The sequence below is a fragment of the Taudactylus pleione genome, unplaced genomic scaffold (genome assembly GCF_031769625.1).
Source record: "Taudactylus pleione unplaced genomic scaffold, aTauple2 ptg000048l, whole genome shotgun sequence".
Lineage (NCBI taxonomy): Eukaryota > Metazoa > Chordata > Amphibia > Anura > Myobatrachidae > Taudactylus > Taudactylus pleione.
This window is the reverse complement of record NW_028284450.1, coordinates 198,366-221,258: the sequence shown is the minus strand read 5'-3', so window position 1 is coordinate 221,258 and position 22,893 is coordinate 198,366. Positions and strand designations below refer to the sequence as shown.

The 22,893-nt window shown below is 41.5% G+C and overlaps 1 protein-coding gene across 2 annotated transcripts; it reads right to left on the bottom strand.

Moving 5' to 3' along the window:
* Nucleotides 1-4,154: 4,154 nt before the first annotated feature.
* GORAB (golgin, RAB6 interacting) lies at nt 4,155-22,688 on the bottom strand. Of its 2 annotated transcripts, XM_088460538.1 has the most exons (6): nt 22,544-22,688; nt 14,161-14,184; nt 13,387-13,708; nt 11,155-11,256; nt 10,544-10,684; nt 4,155-5,130 (listed from the first exon to the last, which is right to left on the bottom strand). In XM_088460538.1, exons 1-6 carry the CDS (start codon nt 22,599-22,601, stop codon nt 4,683-4,685), a joined length of 1,095 nt encoding a protein of 364 aa, XP_088316664.1. In that variant the 5' UTR covers nt 22,602-22,688; the 3' UTR covers nt 4,155-4,682. The 2 variants fall into 2 exon arrangements, with proteins under 2 accessions (XP_088316664.1, XP_088316665.1); XM_088460539.1 differs by lacking the exon at nt 14,161-14,184 and having other exon boundaries at nt 4,156-5,130.
* Between the last annotated feature and the right edge of the window lie 205 nt (nt 22,689-22,893).

The following is a 22,893-nucleotide window of genomic DNA, read 5'->3' as shown; positions in this document are numbered from 1 at the left end:
TTCTGTTGTAGGAAACTGGCAAACCTGTGGTGAAAAACCGAAGTGGTGGCTGGATCTTGAAATCGAGTTTGTACCCCTGGGTGATGAGGTCCCAGACCCAGGCATCTGGACAGGATTGTGCCCACACTACCCTGAAATCTCGAAGACAAGTTCCCACCCTGGGCTCTCCCAGGTGATAGGGAAAGCAGTCATGCACTGGGTTTGGTGGAGGGCTTATTGTCCTGGAATGTAGAGGTTGCTGTGGCTCTACCCCTACCTCTGGAGCCACGAGAAATAGTAGGTCTTCCTCTGGAACGGCCTCTGAATCTTCCTGGGGCATGAAAGGACATTCCCGGAATAGTCTTACGTATAGCCGGAGCAGCTGAGGGGAGATAAGTTGACTTATCCCCGACGCCTGAGAGATCCACTTGTTCAGTTCGGGCCCAAACAGGATATCACTAGTGAATGGAAGTGCTTCAACCGCCCTCTTTGATTCTGCATCAGCCAGCCACTGTCGCAGTCAAAGAGCTCTGCGGGCCGATACTGCAAGAGCAGAAGACCTAGAGGCGAGATTACATACCTCTTTAGATGCCTCACTCAGATAAACAACAGACTCCCCGATCTGTTCTGCTAAAGGAATAAGATCTTTAGCTGGGAGTCCTGTCCTTAATCCCTCAGAAAACTGTCTAGCCCAGGCTTCAATCGCCTTGTTGACCCAGCAGCCTACTAGCGCAGGGCGAAAAATCACACCCGCTACTGTGTAGATGGACTTTAGGGCGTTTTCCAACTTCCTGTCTGAAGCTTCTTTTCACATTTTCCAGGTGTATTCATTACTCACCGACACATTTTAAAAGATCCACAGGTGTAGCTCATCATTTCACTTGTGATTCTGTGTAAGACCTGGAAAACATTCACTGTTTGGTCCTGAGGACCGAATTTGAGAACCTGTGGCATAATGTGTTTGCTCGGATTTAATTGGCTACCGATCTATGCTGCAAATTCCCTTTCCCACCACATCAGTATTGCAATCTGGTGATGCGGAGGCCATTGCAATACACTGAACTCTTGCCATGTGCATGAAACAAACTTCAGACGACATGTGTTTTGTGAGATGGTGCGTTATCCTGCTGTAGCCATTAGAATATTGGCAAACTGTGGTCATAAAGTGATGCATATGGTCAGCAACAATACTCAGGTAGGCTGTGGCATTTAAGCAATTGTTTGGTATTAAGGGGCCTAAATGCATTCCCCACACCATTACACCACCAACCTAAACAATTGCAAAATAAAAAGGCAATATGCATCCAAAGACTCATATTTATGCCAAATTCTGACCCTCCTATCTGCATTTTGCATCAAAATTAGTAACCTCCAACTGTTCAGTTTCATGCCCATCTGCTTCCTGTTCCCCAATGAGGTCTTCTGACACTTAAAGGTTCTATGTGCTGTGCCTTCAGAGATTCTGTTATGAATAACACTGTTGCAGTGTACAATTTTTGACTTCCTGTTAGCTTGAACATTCTCCTTTGGTCTCTCATTAACAAGGCTTTTTCGCCCACAGAATAGAGATCCACAGGATATTTTTTTGTTTTGCACATTGTTCTTTGTAAATTCTAAAGACTGTTGTACATGGCAATTTCAGGAGACCAGCAGTTTGATTTCTGAAATACTCAAAGCATCATGTATGGCACCGATAATTATTTCACAGTTAGTCAATTCAACTTCAATTGTTCCCCATTCTGGTATTTCATATGAACAACAACTGAACCTATTGATCATGTCTGCATGCTTTTATGCACGGAGGTGTTGCCACGTATTTCGGTAAATAGACATTTGCATTAATGAGCACGTGTACTAAATAAAGTGACCACTGAGTGTGTAGATAATCTTTTGACATATAAACAAAGATTATAAATATTAATACAAATGTGTTCCATAATACGAAAACAATGGGCAATCTTACAACTCAACCTTAGTTTAAAAGATAGAATCCCTGAAAAATCAGAGGTATGTTTTAGAAGTCAAAAATGTTTTAGCCCCCACTCAGTAAACTGTACACAAGAGAATGAAAGGAGGGAGTGGCTAGCTAAACCTAAGGGAATTTTCCCTGCACCCATTGTAAGGTCTGACAATATAATCAAGTCAAGTTCAAATTTTGATAATAAAAATGGAAAAGTAAAACAACAAGAGATATGGTAAGAACTTACTTTTGTTATCTCTGTTTCTACGAAGTCCATAGGGTCCACAGGGTTGACCTTGGGGTATAGCTGGATCTGGATCCACGGGCACCACGCAGTTAAAGCTTTGCTGCTCCCAGGATGCACTTGGGTCCGTCCTCCTCTATACCCCGCCCCCGACCACAGGCACCTCAGTTGGTAAGCAGCTAAGGCCAGAGGAGGAGACTAAACAGAGAGAAGGAAGACTGGAACACACAAGAAACCATACTCACAGAAATGGGAGATGGAAAACCGGTGACCAGTCACATAGCCCATATGAAGCCAGGTGCGTCAGGGTGGGCGCCCTGTGGACCCTATGGACTTCGTAGAAACAGAGATAACAAAGGTAAGTTCTTACCATATCTCTTGTTTTCTACTTCAGGGTCCATAGGGGGTCCACAGGGTTGACCTTGGGGATGTCCCAAAGCAGTTCAACTAAGGGCGGGGACGCTCCTGTGCGAAAGGAGCACACGGCGCCCGAAGGATGCATCCTGAGAGGCGAAGGTGTCAAACGCATAGAACCTCAAAAACGTTTGAATTGAAGACCAAGTGGCCGCCTTACACAGCTGAACAGCGGAGGCGCCACGTCTAGCAGTCCAAGAGGGACCCACAGAACGAGTGGAATGAGCCTTAACAGAAGCTGGCACAGGTAAACCCTCCTGTGCATAAGCCTCACAAATAACGGAACAAAGCCAACGGGCTAACGTTTGCTTGTGAAAACCGAAGAGGACAAACAATGAATCCGACTTCCTAACCGAAGCAGTCCGGTCCACATAAATTCTAAGTGCCCGGACTACATCTAAGGAAGCCTCACAAGCTGAAAGATCAGCTGACTGGAAAGCTGGCACAACAAGTTCCTGATTAATGTGGAACTTTGAGACCACTTGAGTCACTTTTCTACAGGGTGGTTCATACTGTGGAAACACCTTTAGAAAAAGGAAATGAGTAAGGAAATATTAACCCAGTGTTTACACATATGATATGGGAGTGGGGGGATGTATGGCAGCCATCTTGGATGCAGCTTTTATTTTTTTAATAAGGGTGTTTCTACACTTATGGACCACCCTTTATATTAAAGTTCTTGTAAAAGATTTTTTTTTTTTTTAATAAAAAGTTTTATAATTAGCTTACATTTTCTCTTTTGATGGTATTCTGTTAATATATTACTAATATAAGCAATTGTTTTCTGATATTGGTTGAGCTTTATTATATAAATTCTAGCAAAACATTGTAATACACTAATGTAGGTTGTATTTATGTATTGTAGGGAAGTATATCTAATTCTGTTTAGAATGTGTAAGTTGATATCATATGAATTGGCTATTAATTACTTTATTTACTAAAAAGTTTGTTTCCTAATTGCTCTCTTATTTTTCTACTAGAAGATCTACAAATATGGCTGCTGCCATAAGGATTCCATTAAAATATTGCCTGAAAATTCTGATATTTTATAATTATCTCATATTAATTATACATAGGGGACTCCATGTATTCCCACATATGAATATTGTTGAAACTTTAGAATTGTTCTGTGTATAAGATGTATTAAAAAAAAAAAAAAAACATTCTGTATATACGAATACTTTTTAGAGACTAATGTGAGTTTATAATAAGGCAAAATGGCCACTTCCATATGGACTCCAAGAAAATGGAATCCGGAAGATCAATCGTGTTCCTATTTACTTATATATAAATTTGTTTTTCACTGACCAATAAGGAAATAGTTGTGGCTATATAATGCAGCACTCCCATACTTATCGAATGATACACCCGACGAAGTCACATGATGAAACAGGTTGAGCGCTGAGTCCTGGAAGTGGGCACATATGTAGTCAGTGTTTTGAGAAAGAGGCTTGGATACAACTCCAGGAAATGTAATTACCACACTGCACAGCGATTCCAGGAGATCGGGCTAAGTTCTGTTTGATATGCGAACATACATTTATGTTGATGTGTATTTAAGCTTTATTAAAAGTAACTTGAAAAAAATTTACATTCACAACACTCCCAGTTTACAAAATAATTAGATCATATTACCATTTAATTCAATATATTTCTTGTACAGTTAGCCATCTGTGTCTTAAAATATAACGTTACTTAAAAATGATATGATACCAATATCACAGTGAAGTATAATTTAAGTACAAAATAAACAAACAAGATTGTGAAAAATAAAAAAGCTGAAAAATTCATAGTTCGTGTTAAAGAAAGTTCTTATTTTTTGCAACTAGGACATTTACTTATAAAAAAAAAAAAAAAAAAAAAAATCAGATTTAAGGCTGTAGTAACAAAGAAAAGAAAGGATAAAAAACTAAAAAAAAACCATTGTCTTCTCAAGTCCATTTCCATAACTTTACACCATGATTTATGGATAGTCTACATAAGTCAACAAATGTCCAAGTTATAAAGAGGGTTTCCAACAAACAGTATACACAATGCTACCAAAGCAGTTTGTTATAATCGGATTACTTGTCATTTAGTAGAGATTTAAGAAGCAATTATTACTTTTTGTTCTATAGAAGGATTTGTCTCTTGAATGGTGATGTCTTGTCCATTTTTAGCTTCAAGCTTCTGTGCAGATTGTGTCACAGGTTCTCTGTCTGCAGTGGTCTCTTTTTCTGAAGGGGATAGAGTAGTTTCTTGTATTTTTGAAGGCTGTTGGTCTTTTTCTGCTGCACTGGCCACCAGTTGTCTTTTTGCTTCAGTTTCCTGAAGCTGCAGCATGTGCTCTACTTCAATCTCCAATTCCAGTCTCTCCTCATCAGTCTCCACATCCAGCTCCTGCATAAGTTCCTCTAGACGCTTAGCTTTACGTTGCTCGTTCTGCTGTATGATAGTGCACAGGTGTTCTGTTAGTTGTTCCTTGGTCTGTGTTTTCTTGTGCAAGTCAAACTTTGCAGCAACATATTCAGATTCTGCTCGGTCGTATCTTTTCCTGTAGATGAACAGAATAAAGACTTAACTTTAATTCTGTAAGCAACTGTAGAAATCAACTAGTTCAGAGGATCCCAAACACGGTCCTCAAGTTCAAGTTTTAGAGATATGAAAGTTGAGCACAGGTGGCTAAATCAAATTGACTGAGGTACTAATTAAGTCACATGTGCTCAACCATGGATATCTCTAAAACCTGGTCTGTTGGGGAGCCTTGAGGACAGTGTTTGGGAACCTCTGAGCTAGTCAAAATGTACCACATGAACAAAATAGTGTTATTCTTTGCTATACATATCAAGACCATCTATAAAATGTTATGGCTATAGACAAAAAATTCTTATGAAGGCAACATCTTTAATGTTTGAAAGCCCACCTTCATAAATTACACGGCACAAGATTAAAGTTTCTGCCTGCTGTTTCCCTTGTTGCCAAAGTAGCTGGTGCTAAGTGCATACGCCTGCAAAGTAGTTTCAGGGTTCAGCTCTAGATCAGGGCAAGCTCAAACACACAGAGGTTTTAATGTAAGTTTATACACATCATATCCTTATACACGAAGGACATAATGGGCGGAATTCAATTGTTTACGCGGTCCGGATCTCCCGTCTAAAGTGACAGGAGATCGCGGGCCGCTATTCAATTGCTGCCATTATTCGCGCTGTTCGCGCCCAAAGTGGTCGGGTTTAGCCGCGTAAAGCAGCTACCCCAGACCAAAGTGCTGGGCGTGACCATGAAAAGTGATGTTTGGGTGCCCAAACAGGTCACTTTTCGCACATTTCAACTTACACCCTGCTGGGGCTGCGAGCTGAAATGGAGCGCTGGCAGCTGCTCGCGCCCAACAGGAGCAACAATTGAACAGCTCCGTCGGGAGTGAAGGGGTGTAGAAACAATTGAATTCCGCCCACTATATCCAAAATCATCTACCGGTTGCAGTATTTCCAGTAACCAGTTCCACATAGAATTGTTACTGGACATCCTAGTCTTAAATGAATGAATCACAGTCACAGGACATTATACAAGTATCAATGACAAGGTGGAACCCCTTTTATGTTGAATAGAGGATTATAACTCACCCCACCCCCTGCTACTTTGAAACATGCAGATTAACAATCTTTGTTGCATTATCCATTTAAAGACTGGATAATTCATTTTTCAAAACAATTTAAAAAAAATGGAATTATCCATTGCAGTGTATTTCCACACTAAGAAAAGCCAGACTACTCTTTCCCCTAATAAGAAGAGTTTGATGGTGGAATAATCATGGATTGGATTTGCCAAAGTAATATAGTAATCTATAGTCACAGATCATCTTGTTTAAAACAAGACGTACAGTCAGGTGCATAAATATTGGGACATTGACAGAATTTTCATATTTTGGCCTCTATTCACCACCACAATGGCTTTGAAATGAAACAAACAAGATGTGCTTTAACTGCAGACTTTCAGATTTAATTTGAGGGTAATTACATCCAAATCAGGTGAACGGTGTAGGAATTACAACGGTTTCTATATGTGCCTCCCACTTTTTAAGGGGCCAAAAGTAATGGGACTATCAACTCAAAAGCTATTTCATGGACAGGTGTGGGCTATTCCCTCGTTATTTCATTATCAATTAAGCAGGTAAAAGGTCTGGAGTTGATTCTAGGTGTGACATTTGCATTTGGAATCAGTTGCTGTCGACTCTCAATATGAGATCCAAAGAGCTGTTACTATCAGTGAAGCAAGCCATCATTAGGCTGAAAAATCAAAACAAACCCATCAGAGAGATAGCAAAAACATTAGGTGTGGCCAAATCAACTGTTTGGAACATTCTTAAAAAGAAAGAACGCACCGGAGAGCTCAGCAACACCAAAAGACCCGGAAGACCACGGAAAACAACTGTGGTGGATGACAGAAGAATTATTTCCCTGGTGAAGAAAAAACCCTTCCCAACAGTTGGCCAAATCAAGAACACTCTCCAGGAGGTAGGTGTATATGTGTCAAAGTCAACAATCAAGAGAAGACTTCACAAGAGTGAATATAGAGGGTTCACCACAAGATGTAAACTATTGGTGATCCTCAAAAACAGGAAGACCAGATTAGAGTTTGCCAAACAACAACTAAGAAAGCTATTACAGTTCTGGAACATCCTATGGACAGATGAGACAAAGATCAACTTGTACCAGAGTGATGGGAAGAGAAGAGTATGGAGAAGGAAAGGAACTGCTCATGATCCAAAACATACCACCTCATCACTGAAGCATGGTAGTGGTAGTGTCATGGCGTGGGCATGTATGGCTGCCAATGGAACTGGTTCCCTTGTATTTATTGATGATGTGACTGCTGACAAAAGCAGCAGAATGAATTCAGAAGTGTTTCGGGCAATATTATATGCTCATATTCAGTCAAATGCTTCAGAACTCATTGGACGTCGCTTCACAGTGCAGATGGACAATGACCCGAAGCATACTGTAAAAGCAACCAAAGAGTTTTTTTAAGGCTAAAAAGTGGAATGTTATGCAATGGCCAAGTCAATCCCCTGACCTGAATCTGATTGAGCATGCAATTCACTTGATGAAGACAAAACTGAAGGGAAAATGCCCCAAGAACAAGCAGGAACTGAAGACATTTGCAGTAGAGGCCTGGCAGAGCATCACCAGGGATGAAAACCAGCGTCTGGTGATGTCTATGCGTTCCAGACTTCAGGCTGTAATTGCCTGCAAAGGATTTGCAACAAAGTATTAAAAAGTGAAAGTTAGATTTAGGATTATTTAGTTTGTCCCATTACTTTTGGCCCCTTAAAAAGTGGGAGGCACATATATAAACCGTTGTAATTCCTACACCGTTCACCTGATTTGGATGTAATTACCCTCAAATTAAATCTGAATGTCTGCAGTTAAAGCACATCTTGTTTGTTTCATTTCAAAGCCATTGTGGTGGTGAATAGAGGCCAAAATATGAAAATTCTGTCAATGTCCCAATATTAATGCACCTGACTGTACATTTACTGTATGTATGCAACTGATTTACATGAGCCAATGGGGCAGATGTATGAAGCTCTGGAAAGTGATTAAGTGCAGAGTGATAAACGACCAACCAATCAGCTCCCAACTGTCATGTTACAGGCTGTGTTTGAAAAATTGATTGGTTGGTCGTTTATCACTGTGCACTTTATCACTTCCCAAAGCTTCATACATCTGCCCCAATGTCTGAATTAATGTACTAAAAGCAATTCTGGAGATATAATTTTGGGGAATTATATTTAGAAGTAACTATCAGCATTCACCCAATAACATATGAAATGTGGGCACACATAACCTAAAGGGCCAATGGCAATCTATTTAATGATGTACAGCGGCGGATATACAGGATATCACAAAAAACCTTGCACAGAGGTAAAATATAACATAAGAAATATACCACAGTGCATGCAAATACGTTTACACAGCACATACACAATTAAAATAAAAAGAATCACAATATGACAAATGTATGAGCTAAGAAAACAGAGAACACCCAACAACATATAATACTTGTATATAAGGAATAAATAGCACAAAGGGCCAAATCTAATCATCCATCACAGTGCTACCTAGTGCACAGTAAACAGAAGCAAAATGGCACATTTTCCTATGCATAATATTCCTATTATCCATATCACACAACAGGAAGATAGTAGACCATGCTTCAAGTTCTTGTTATGTCAGCATATGGAAACTGTTATATATTACACAACAAAAACATTATTCACAAATAAACGTGTCTGTAATGCTGTTTTTAATAATGTAACCCTACATATACATATTGTAGGGCTTGTATTCCAGTAACTATTTTCTTGTTGTGCATCATTTAAATATGCAGATTTAATGGAAAAATTGCAATCTGTAGTCACATCACAACGGTGTATAATGAAGTCTTAAAGTGTGACAATAAACTACCACTAAGGGCTACAGACAAGATTACACAAAAATGAAGTTTGAAGTAACAGACCAAACAATACAGAAGCTATATACTAGTGTCTGTTACCTAGAGGAACCAAACTCAACAATATTACTCCACTCAAGGCCAGCAGCTGCTAGGTCTCTCAAAATAAAGCTCAGAGGTACCATGTTCTAGCAGAAAAATGTATGTTTGTCCATATACACCAATAAGTCATAACATTATAACCACTGACAGATGAACAACACGACTGGGTCATGGGCGCTCAAGGCTCATTAATCCATTTGGAGAGCAAAGGTTCGCCCATTCCCACATAACAACTACTATAGCAAAACTTGCTGAAAAAAATAAATGCATGGCTATGACAGAAAGGTGTCAAAAAACACAGTACATCACAGCCTGCTTTGTATGGGGCTGCATAGCCTCAGACCGGTCAGAGTGCCCATGCTGACTGCTGTCTACCACCCAAAGCTCGTACAATGGGCTCATGAGGTCTGATGAATGAGGTTTTCCTTTTACATCATGTGGATGGCTGGATGCGTGTGCACAGTTTATCTGGGGAAGAGATGGCACCAGGAAGTACTATTGGAAGAAGGCAAGCCAGCGGCTCTGTATAATGTTCTGCTGGGAAACCTTGGGTCCTGACATTCATGTGGATGTTACTTAGACACTTACCACCTACATAAACATTTTGCAGATCAGGAGGCTGATTCTCTGTTCGTAGCAAACCAACGAGAGCAAGTAACTTTGTATCTTGAACAAACCATGTTGCAATGCAAGCGGTGCAAATACATTTGAATTTTAGTATTTTTTTGCAAGCAAAGACTATACTGGCTACTTTTGCATGTAGCTTCACAAATGCTGGGCAGCTTTACTTTAACATTGCAATTTAGATTCGAGTTTGGATACCCTCTCCCTCAAATCTAAATCTCTCTGCACCTTAAATTTGCCTCACCTGCAGTGCTACATGGTTTTGCCAAGGTGCAAAGTTACTTGCTCTTTCTTGCCTTGCTCTTAACTCAGAATCAGCATCAAAGTACACCCGTTCAAGGCAATGGTATACCCTGATGGCAGGGGCCTCTTTCTGCAGGATAACGTGCTATGCCACACTGCAAAAATTGTTCAGGAATGGTTTGAGGAACATGACAAAGAGTTCAAGGTGTTGACTTGGCCTCCATATTCCCAGATCTCAATCCAATCTGTGAGATGATCTAGAAATAAAGTCAGAGCCATGGAGGCACCACCTTGAAACTTAACAGAACTTAAAAGGACCTGCTTCTAACATCTTGATTACATTACACCTTCAGAGGTCTTGTGGAGTCCACGCCTCCCTGGGCCAGAGCTGTTTTGGTGTCACGAGAGGGACCTACATAATATTAGGTAGGTGGTATTAATGTTATGGCTGATCGGTGTATTTTTAATGGTAGCAACATGTTTGAAAGTTAAATAATCATTTAAAAAGTGCGGTGACACAAAACTATATCAACTATATTACTACTTACTTGGCGTGAGAAAACTCAATGCATGCCTGCTCAATCCGGTTCCGTAAAATGCTTATGTCTGTGGACACCAAGTCGTCCAAGGCTTGAAGCTGCTTCTGAATTCTCTTGAGTTTCACAGCTTCTGCTTGGGTCTTTCTTGATCTGCGTATGAAGAAAAAAAATATAAATAAAAACCATACCTTCATTTAGTTCATCTGGAGTAACTATTAAACAATGTTTCTTTCTGGGCAATTGGCGCGATCCTGCCCACAAAAAAAAGACGCCACTGCACAGAATCATGCTACACTAACCATGCCAACTACATGTCCATCTGTACACACTTATGTGACATGGCTTTATGTAAAAGCTGCCGATTACTTTGCAGAACAGGGAGATCACATAACCAATTTAAGAAAAAAAAATTTTTTCGTAGGATTTCAACTGTCAGTGAAGGAAAATTATACATTCATAGGCTCACAACATGCTTTTGTAGAACAAGGTAAAATGTTTACCCTACTGTATCATGAGAATATCGCCCAGGTCCCAAAGAAGTTCTATGACCATACAGAGGCACAAGACCACACAACCCCTACATTAACACACACAGCTGCAGCATGGAAGCCTTCTCTCACCTTTCAGCAATAGTTTTTGCAAGTAGAGCTTTCTTGCGCTTATTTTTTTCTTCTATTAAACGCTGCTCCAGTTGAAGTTGATCCAAATTAGACTTCTCTTTCCTGTTGGCACGGCGAAGATATAAACCATCATCACATCGATACAATTTTTTATAGACTTCAAGCAATAAACATGTTTACAATGAAATTAAATACAACAGACAGCAATGGAAACCACCACTTAGTGTATGCTAGCGGATAAGCTGTGAACTATAGTGTACTAATATGTTCACAAAATGGGTGAGCAAGTTAGGTTACAAAGGTATTTTCACCTATAACATCGAAGACATAAAGAGATACACCACAAATATTTTAAATCTCCCTATTCCATCTCCCTCCTTAAAGTAGCTTATTTTAACATAAGATTCAATAAATAATTCCATAAAATTTTGTTCGAATGCTAAATGCCCTACATTGATTTAATCAACATTGTAAGATATTAAATACAACATTTTAAGTATTTCTGGGTTCTAGCTTTGCAATGCTCCCTAATGCTGCTAAATAAGTTATATATTGTGAAGACACATTACCATAGTATGCTATAATAGCATTGCACATTACATTTAAATATATGCAGCGCAGGAGACTACAAGAAAGCCAAAATATCATCAAGTGGGAACATCTTACAGCAAGGATTAAGCAGAGAGCATTTCATGCTGGACCAAGGTTAACAGAAAAATATGACTATTATGCAGAATTATACACACACTATACACTGAACGATAAGTTCCAACCTGGCCGATAAAACACAATTTTGAACAATGACCGGTCAGTGTATAAATGAACAATAATACTTTAATGCTTAAAATGGTATAAAAACAGTCATGGTCATTTGATTTGATTATTAAATATGTTTGATCGTCCAGATCGTTGTTCTGCCATCATTTACTGGCCCTATAACAGCATATGTCCCCATATATATTAGAATTAATATAATGATTATACATTGGGGTATTTTCTGAATATTTTGTAAAACGTATCTGCAATCTATATGCGTTATTGGCAGTTTTAAAGCACTTTTTCTATCCCACAATACTATTGGGTCATCTGCTTAAACTACATAGATCAGGTTTAAAACAAAATAGGAGAAAATAAAAGCACATTATTGAATCTTTGAACCACCGTAATAATAATAATAATAAAATATAATGCAGTTTTATAAAGAAAAAAACATGCATGCTGTATTTTATATTAGTCAACAAAGGTGTAACATAACCAAAACAGAGAAAGAAATTGTGCACTAAATTATTTTACACAACCTTTTATTAGAAATACAAAATTGCATTAAAAGCATGTGTGTGTTCGAATTTACAGGTTCGTGCCTAATTCCTCAGATAACTGTTAGTCATATTTCTGAGAACTATTGTATCATTATGTTCTTTTGCCACGTTTAATGAATTTGTCAAGATGGTAAACTCTCTCATGGTAGTACATACTTCATTTGAAGGAATTTTTATGTTCCTAAATATTAAATTATTACATAAATCATTTTTTACCATATGCAGAATATACATAGGGATCAATCTAACAGCTGCAATTTATGGCAGCCCGAACTCATAAAAAAGTGCTCGCAGCCCCATAGGGCTGTGAGCAAATTTGTGCGAATTCCAGCTCAGAGCAGGCCGCGAGGGGTGCAAGACAGTGACATGCGGTGAGGTAAAGGACTGGGGAGGCACTGCTAGTATCAGCGCCAGATTTGCAGATACTTATATGAACCCGAGGGTTCATGTGGGCTTTATACATAGATGCAGCAGTATATAGTGCTGGAAATTTGGTGTGATTTGATCAGGGATGTGCGGAAAAGGTAGACAGGGCCTCACCTGCCATACAGTTTTTACTGTAGAGTTTTGACTATAAAAATGATTAGAATAACAGAAAGAAGACATTTATAAGATTTTCTTTACATTTTTCTTATAAATTTTATAGTCAAAACTTTGGAGTATAACTAAATATGACAGGAAAGGCTCTGCCTCACCCCGCCGCACATCACTGGTGCGAGATGAGGTGCCATCGTAGTTTACTGGATTGACCCTAAAGTATTAAATTACACCTTCTGCTGCTATGCACTTGCCACTAATTGTGTCGACTTCCTTAATCAAATTTAATAACCAAATATCTTGTATAAATCATCCACAAATGTATTTATTTACACGTGACCCAACCCTTTTACCAAAAAAAAAAAGACTTACTAACAGTTCCATTTCCTTCTTTGATATCTGTTCATCAGGTTTTGTATTTAAACTATGTGGCTCTGATTTGAAGTCTGTGTTCTCAGTTACTAATGCTTTAGGTTTTTCTTCAGAATGTTTGATCACTTTGGCTGAATTGTGCATTGCTACTTGAGGCGGAGTAACCTTTGATATGCACTGTGATTCATCTGGTCGTGCAGAGACAGCTTTATCCTGCTTAGCCACCTTCTGAGTGTGTCCATGCAGTCCTTTCTTTCCTGGAGGCTGTTGTCGGCTTAAGAACGCTTCAGGTGGACAATCTGTTTGCCGCAAAGTGTGTGGTACTTCTGTTTAGGAGCAGAAAGAAGAGATTTTTAAAAAATCATATCTTTAGCACAATTAATGAATCTTTCCAGAGGCAGGGCATACAACAAGATGTAATACAAAGAGGAAAATTATTGGTGCCAGTCCTGATAGAAACCAAAAAAAAAAAAAAAGTTAATTTAGATCATACTTATCTACTCTCCCTGAAGATTTGGGAGACTCCCGATTTTTTGGGTAGTCCCCTGAACTGCTGAAAGATTGGGTGGATCACTCGCATTCAGCCCACTTCCTAGTGAAGTGGGCAGGATAGGAGTTTAATACCAGGTATCGCAGGTGCGTACGGAGGAGGTGTGATTAAATGGCACAAATTGCAAAGTTTTAGTCTCCCCTCCTCCACGGATCGCCGACGTGCTGCATTTTGCTGCAATAGGGGCGGAGCCTAATCATGTGAAGTTCCTATCCCTGGAGTGGTCACCTGCATCGCCTCTCTGGGCTTCTCCTGGAGGGGAGAAAGCAAGAGTTAGCAAATATGAACTAGATGGTTTAAGCTTTTGAATGTTCATATATTACAATGTGTTAATTATGGAATGGCATGGTGGTTAGCATTGCTACCTCATAGTACTAGGGACATCAGTTCCATTCCAATAAGACCACTATTGGTGTGGAGTTTTAGGTTTCCTGTTTCCACTGAATGCTTTAATTCCACAGTAGTCCATACACTATACTAGCATTCCCGCTAGGCTGTTTTAGCGGGGCACCTTTCCCTGCCTGATTTCAAAAGGGCAGAATGGAGCCTGCCCTTTTGGTGGCGGCCCTCTAAAACAACCTGCCTGGTGCCGTCCCCACCCATGGGATGCAGTGTCCCGCTAGTGGGAAAATAGCGGTGAAGCGATCACCGACGGTTTTTATTCACAGAGAAGGGAGAGCTTGGGGGGAGCCCAGCATGTCCGTAAGAGCCGGGCTGCCCCCAAAAGTGATGAAAAGGGGTCGCGTCTTAAAGAAACGCCCCTTCTCACAGACATGCCACCTTTTCGGGGACGAGTGCAAAAAGCCCCTTTCGTGGTCGGGTGCTCTGCCCGGCGCCAGACCCAGAGTGAACACTACTACACTGGTAGGTTAGTGTGTGGAAGAGAATTTGGACTGTAAGCTCCAATAGGGCATGAACAGATGTGATTAATAACTATTCTCTTAAAAGCAAAGCGTAATATGTTGGCACTGTATAAAAGTTAATATTAACAATTTAACATAGTTACATAAAACATCTAATTGTGGCAATGTTTGACAGAAATCCTTGGAGTGTTCTTTGACAGCCCAGGCCAAACCAGAGCATGCATGGGATAAAGAAATAGACATGGAAAAAGGAGTATTTGCTTACTCAAACATTCTGTCATTGCATGTTAGCCATTTTAATCAGTGCAATTCACAAATCTTTAAGAATTTGTTATATACACAGACTATTCCCTGATGAAGTCTGTATATAGAGACAACGTGTAGGGAAAGATCATATTCTCTACACTGCTGAAGAGGAAATAATTGCTAAGTATCTCCATCTAGTATTTCCTGTTCTATGAAGTCTGTGGAAAGTCACTGATGAACTGATAAAATATTCCAGGAATACTGGCTGTATACTCAGCATTTTACATAGAGCAAATGTATATATTATACACAGAGAAGAGCCTTTATAATTTTGTTTTAATGTAGGTTTTCCTTCAAATTGTAATAATAAACAGTACTGCAATATACTCAATTAATTATCTTGCTTCACTACCAGAGAGTCCTATACAAGTAACGTGCGGTGAGGTCAATGGCTGGGGAGGCACACATGGAGATAGGTCTGACTGCTGGGAGCCTGTCTCACCCCCTACTCACTGTAACTCTCCCCTCACTACTCTAAGCTTCAGTGTCCATTGTTTCTACCTGCATCACTGTGTCTTCTCGTGCTGCTGACTGAGCTCCAATCTCTAAACATTCCAGTGCACTTCCTGGTCACATGACACATCCAAGGTGTCCATCAGTGCTCAAGACACTCCCCTCTTATATAGTCAGAGGCATGCCTCTATTATCTCTCTTTCTGTGCAGCTTACCGCCTGTGGTGTGACCCCACCCCTAACTGTGCAAGCAGTGTCTGACTATACAGAAGTCTCCCTGCAGTACCAGGGAGCTCCACAAAGCTGGTGAGTGTTAACTATAAAAATGATTACAATAAACAAAGATTATGTTTTCAAGTTATAAATATCTTCTTTGTATTATTCTAATCATTTTTATATCAAATCTCAGGAGTATGACAGAGGAGGCTCTGCCTACCGTGACTACACGCCCCTGTCCTATATATGAAGAATGTGACTGAGCATGTCTATACTAGATAACTTCACTTTATGGGCACCATCCTTTTTTATTTTCAGAGACTTATTGCAACTAGGAGAAAAACAGTTCCATGGAACTAATTTGTAATAGGGAATGATTTTCTATAAAGACCTTGCATTAAGATGCAGGCATAATCTTCAACTGAAGTTTATTGTGACTTCAATTATTGTGGATGATTCACAAAGTGGACTTTTTTTAGCATGTTTGTGTTTATTAAACTTGAATTATTTATTTCAGTTCTATATTTGTTTATTTGAGCCATGGAATTCTCACTATTTACAGTACTGAGAAAACTGACACTGCAGTACAAGTTAATGTATTATTTACTGAAAAGATTAAATTTTCATTATATTGTTGGCTCAAGGATTTAAACGGAGTAAAAATGAGACATAACCAAAGTTCAGTGAACAAGTCATAAATCTGTTACAGGATAATAAAAGAAGGTATGTACTTTACAATAGTATAAGAATATATTAACATTTTGATGATATGCACTGTGAAATCACCACTGGCAATCTCTCTCACTTACCCTAATGCACAGTACTGCAATCAAATCCACAAACATTTAACTTGCATGACTTTTCCAATTTAAGTTCAAACATGGAGAAGTACACTCATATCCTTATTTAAGTGAATTCTGTATTCTGGCCCTACTTCCACGTTTTGGAAAGGGGTAACCCACCACATTACATTTGCAACATTGATAGGGGACGATTCAATTGTTTCTTGGGCAGCTATTAGTTTTGGGCGTCCGACAGAGCAATCCAATTGTTACTCCGTTCGCGATGGCCTGAACGGAGCAACCCATGGTTAGGGCTAAACTCGGTCTAATAGGGCGCGATGACCGCAATAAATAATGGGCGCACAGAACAATTGAATAGCAACACTAGGTGCCAATTAATTATCGCAGCTCACAAGACAAATGAATCACCCCCAAAAATAGATGCATTGTGGCTGCTGCCCTTCTAAATATTTATACAGATAATTTATTTAAATTTACTGACATTAGATACAGCAATCTTGTTACTCAGTATAACATTCTCACATTCCCAAACCTGATCAGCAAAAATCACTAATTTATTGACAGAGCCAGAGGAATCACTATATAACAGAGCACTGACAGCAGGATACTCATCACATTATATAGCAATTGGGCAGACTAGATGGGCCAAGTAGTTCTTATATGTAGACAAATTCTATGTTTCTATGTAATTGTCTCTCTCCATATAATACACGCAGCATAACTACTGTCCATCTCTCCATATAATACACACTGCATAACTATGGTCCCTCTCCTTATAATGCACAGTGCGCACAGTGCATACATAACGGGTATCAGTAGGAAATACTGCCGGAACTATGTCCAGCGGTTCAAATTCCGATGCCAGAAGACCGGCAGCAGTGAATATCCCGACAGCTAAAAAGGAAAGTATAACTAACTCTACTCCCCCCTCTAACCCTCCTTAGAGTGCCTAACCCTAACCACCCCCCCACTCCCCCAGTGCATAAACCTAACCCATCGTCCCCGCAGCCTAACCCTCCCCCCCCGTCCGGCTTACCTTTGTACGGTATGCCAGGCATCGCAGGGATAATGAGATCATTTAGACCCCTGCCGGGTTTTGACAGTCGGGAAGCCGGCATTTCGACCGTCAGCTTCCTGACAGCATCCCACATAACGTTCCTCTCCATATGATGGACGCATAGATACGATCCCTCTCCGTATAATACACACTGCATAAGTACTGTCCCTCTCCATATGGTACACACTGCATACGTACTGTCCTTCTCCGTATAATGCACACTGCATACATACTGTCCTTCTCCGTATAATGCACACTGCGTACATACTGTCCCTCTCCGTATAATGCAACTGCGTACGTACTGTCCCGCTCCGTATAATACACAGTCCCGCTCCGTATAATACACACTGCATACATACTGTCCTTCTCCGCATAATGCACACTGCATACGTACTGTCCCTTTCCGTATAATACACACTGCATACATACTGTCCCTCTCCGTATGGTACACACTGCATATGTACTGTCCTTCTCCGTATAATGCACACTGCGTACGTACTGTCCCTTTCCATATAATACACACTGCAAACATACTGTCCCTCTCCGTATGGTACACACTGCGTACGTACTGTCCTTCTCCGTATAATACACACTGCATACATACTGTCCCTCTCCGTATGGTACACACTGCATATGTACTGTCCTCCGTATAATGCACACTGCGTACGTACTGTTCCTTTCCGTATAAAATGCACACTGCGTATGTACTGTCCATCTCTCCATATAATACACACTGCATAACTATGGTCCCTCTCCTTATAATGCACAGTGCGCACAGTGCATACATAACGGGTATCAGTAGGAAATACTGCCGGAACTATGTCCGGCGGTTCAAATTCCGACACCAGAAGACCGGCAGCAGTGAATATCCCGACAGCTAAAAAGGAAAGTATAACTAACTCTACTCCCCCCTCTAACCCTCCTTAAGGGGTGCCTAACCCTAACCGCCCCGCCCCCCCAGTGCATAAACCAAACCCCCCCCCCCCCCCATCCGGCTTACCCTTGTTCGGTATGCCGGTAATCGCAGGGATGATGATATCATTAGACCCCTACCGGGTTTTGACAGTCGGGAAGCCGGCATTTCGACTGTCAGCTTCCTGACTGCATCCCACATAACGTTCCTCTCCATATGATGGACGCATAGATACGATCCCTCTCCGTATAATACACACTGCATAAGTACTGTCCCTCTCCATATGGTACACACTGCATACGTACTGTCCCTCTACGTATAATACACACTGCATACATACTGTCCTTCTCCGTATAATGCACACTGCATACGTACTGTCCCTCTCCGTATGGTACACACTGCATACGTACTGTCCTTCCCCGTATAATGCACACTGCGTACGTACTGTCCCTTTCCGTATAATACACACTGCATACATACTGTCCCTCTCCGTATGGTACACACTGCATAAGTACTGTCCTTCCCCGTATAATGCACACTGCGTACGTACTATCCCTCTCCGTATGGTACACACTGCATATGTACTGTCCTTCCCCGTATAATGCACACTGCGTACGTACTGTCCCTTTCCGTATAATACACACTGCATACATACTGTCCCTCTCCGTATGGTACACACTGCATACGTACTGTCCTTCCCCGTATAATGCACACTGCGCACGTACTGTCCCTTTCCGTATAATACACACTGCATACATACTGTCCCTCTCCGTATGGTACACACTGCATATGTACTGTCCTCCGTATAAAGCACACTGCGTACGTACTGTTCCTTTCCGTATAAAATGCACACTGCGTATGTACTGTCCATCTCTCCATATAATACACACTGCATAACTATGGTCCCTCTCCTTATAATGCACAGTGCGCACATAACGGGTATCAGTAGGAAATACTGCCGGAACTATGTCCGGCGGTTCAAATTCCGACGCCAGAAGACCAGCAGCAGTGAATATCCCAACAGCTAAAAAGGAAAGTATAACTAACTCTACTCCCCCCTCTAACCCTCCTTAAGGGGTGCCTAACCCTAACCACCCCCCCCCCCCCCCCAGTGCATAAACCTAACCCCTCCCCCCCCCCCATCCGGCTTGCCCTTGTTCGGTATGTCGGTAATCGCAGGGATAGCGATATCATTAGACCCCTGCCGGGTTTTGACAGTCGGGAAGCCGGCATTTCGACTGTCAGCTTCCTGACTGCATCCCACATAACGTTCCTCTCCATATGATGGACGCATAGATACGATCCCTCTCCGTATAATACACACTGCATACATACTGTCCCTCTCCATATGGTACACACTGCATACGTACTGTCCCTCTACGTATAATACACACTGCATACATACGGTCCTTCTCCGTATAATGCACACTGCATACGTACTGTCCTTCTCCGTATAATGCACACTGCATACGTACTGTCCTTCTCCGTATAATGCACACTGCATACGTACTGTCCCTCTCCGTATGGTACACACTGCATACGTACTGTCCTTCCCCGTATAATGCACACTGCGTACGTACTGTCCTTCCCCGTATAATGCACACTGCATACATACTGTCCCTCTCCGTATGATACACACTGCGTACGTACTGTCCCTTTCCGTATAATACACACTGCATACATACTGTCCCTCTCCGTATGGTACACACTGCGTACAATAATGCACACTGCATATGTACTGTCCTCCGTATAATGCACACTGCGTACGTACTGTTCCTCTCCGTATGGTACACACTGCATATGTGCTGTCCTTCCCCGTATAATGCACACTGCGTACGTACTGTTCCTCTCCGTATGGTACACACTGCATACGTGCTGTCCTTCCCCGTATAATGCACACTGCGTACGTACTGTTCCTCTCCGTATAATGCACACTGCGTACGTACTGTCCCTTTCCGTATAATATACACTGCATACATACTGTCCCTCTCCGTATGGTACACACTGCGTACAATAATGCACACTGCATACGTGCTGTTCCTTTCCGTATAATATACACTGCATACATACTGTCCCTCTCCGTATGGTACACACTGCATACATACTGTCCCTCTCCGTATAATACACACTGCATACGTACTGTCCTCCGTATAATGCACACTGCGTACGTGCTGTTCCTTTCCGTATAATGCACACTGCATAAGTACTGTCCCTCTCCATATGGTACACACTGCATACGTACTGTCCCTCTACGTATAATACACACTGCATACATACTGTCCTTCTCCGTATAATGCACACTGCATACGTACTGTCCCTCTCCGTATGGTACACACTGCATACGTACTGTCCTTCCCCGTATAATGCACACTGCGTACGTACTGTCCCTTTCCGTATAATACACACTGCATACATACTGTCCCTCTCCGTATGGTACACACTGCATAAGTACTGTCCTTCCCCGTATAATGCACACTGCGTACGTACTATCCCTCTCCGTATGGTACACACTGCATATGTACTGTCCTTCCCCGTATAATGCACACTGCGTACGTACTGTCCCTTTCCGTATAATACACACTGCATACATACTGTCCCTCTCCGTATGGTACACACTGCATACGTACTGTCCTTCCCCGTATAATGCACACTGCGCACGTACTGTCCCTTTCCGTATAATACACACTGCATACATACTGTCCCTCTCCGTATGGTACACACTGCATATGTACTGTCCTCCGTATAAAGCACACTGCGTACGTACTGTTCCTTTCCGTATAAAATGCACACTGCGTATGTACTGTCCATCTCTCCATATAATACACACTGCATAACTATGGTCCCTCTCCTTATAATGCACAGTGCGCACATAACGGGTATCAGTAGGAAATACTGCCGGAACTATGTCCGGCGGTTCAAATTCCGACGCCAGAAGACCAGCAGCAGTGAATATCCCAACAGCTAAAAAGGAAAGTATAACTAACTCTACTCCCCCCTCTAACCCTCCTTAAGGGGTGCCTAACCCTAACCACCCCCCCCCCCCCAGTGCATAAACCTAACCCCTCCCCCCCCCCCATCCGGCTTGCCCTTGTTCGGTATGTCGGTAATCGCAGGGATAGCGATATCATTAGACCCCTGCCGGGTTTTGACAGTCGGGAAGCCGGCATTTCAACTGTCAGCTTCCTGACTGCATCCCACATAACGTTCCTCTCCATATGATGGACGCATAGATACGATCCCTCTCCGTATAATACACACTGCATAAGTACTGTCCCTCTCCATATGGTACACACTGCATACGTACTGTCCCTCTACGTATAATACACACTGCATACATACTGTCCTTCTCCGTATAATGCACACTGCATACGTACTGTCCCTCTCCGTATGGTACACACTGCATACGTACTGTCCTTCCCCGTATAATGCACACTGCGTACGTACTGTCCCTTTCCGTATAATACACACTGCATACATACTGTCCCTCTCCGTATGGTACACACTGCATAAGTACTGTCCTTCCCCGTATAATGCACACTGCGTACGTACTGTTCCTCTCCGTATGGTACACACTGCATACGTGCTGTCCTTCCCCGTATAATGCACACTGCGTACGTACTGTTCCTCTCCGTATAATGCACACTGCATACATACTGTCCCTCTCCGTATGGTACACACTGCGTACAATAATGCACACTGCATACGTGCTGTTCCTTTCCGTATAATATACACTGCATACATACTGTCCCTCTCCGTATAATACACACTGCATACGTACTGTCCTCCGTATAATGCACACTGCGTACGTGCTGTTCCTTTCCGTATAATGCACACTGCATACGTACTGTCCTTCTCCGTATAGTACACACTGCGTGCATACTGTCCCTCTCTATATAGTACACACTGCGTACATACGATCCCTCTCTGTAAAGTACACAATGCGTACATTCGATCCCTCTGTATAGTACACGCTGCGTACACTCCGTATAATAAGCACATACCTCGCTGCAACTTAATTCGCCTAAGTTCATGTTCAGAGAACCCAGCCCAGCCGGACATTATTGTTATTACTGCTGCCGCTGTAGACTCCGTGTTGCAGGTACCGGTAGCAGCAGCAGGAGTCAGGACTGTAGACACAGCGAGCTACTTCCGCCTAACACACCTCTGCCACGTCAAAGCCCCTCAGCAGGACCTCAGGAGACTGCCCAACGCTGCCTGTCAGAACAGAACGCACAATGAAACCGCTTTGTCATTTCGGCTGCTATCTTTGTTGTAGTCATGCTGTATTTTACAAAAATCATTATGAAGAACTTAGTTTCTGTATATTTATGAAAATAAATAAAACATATAA

Coding starts and splice junctions, on each gene's coding strand:
- GORAB (XM_088460538.1), bottom strand. CDS start 22,601: ATGTCCGGCTGGGCTGGGTTCTCTGAACATGAACTTAGGCGAATTAAG. Junction 13,709..14,160: donor AGCCCAGAGAGGCGATGCAG/GTGACCACTCCA, acceptor GCTCCTAAACAG/AAGTACCACACACTTTGCGG. Junction 11,257..13,386: donor TCAAAGAAGGAAATGGAACT/GTTAGTAAGTCT, acceptor CCGTGCCAACAG/GAAAGAGAAGTCTAATTTGG.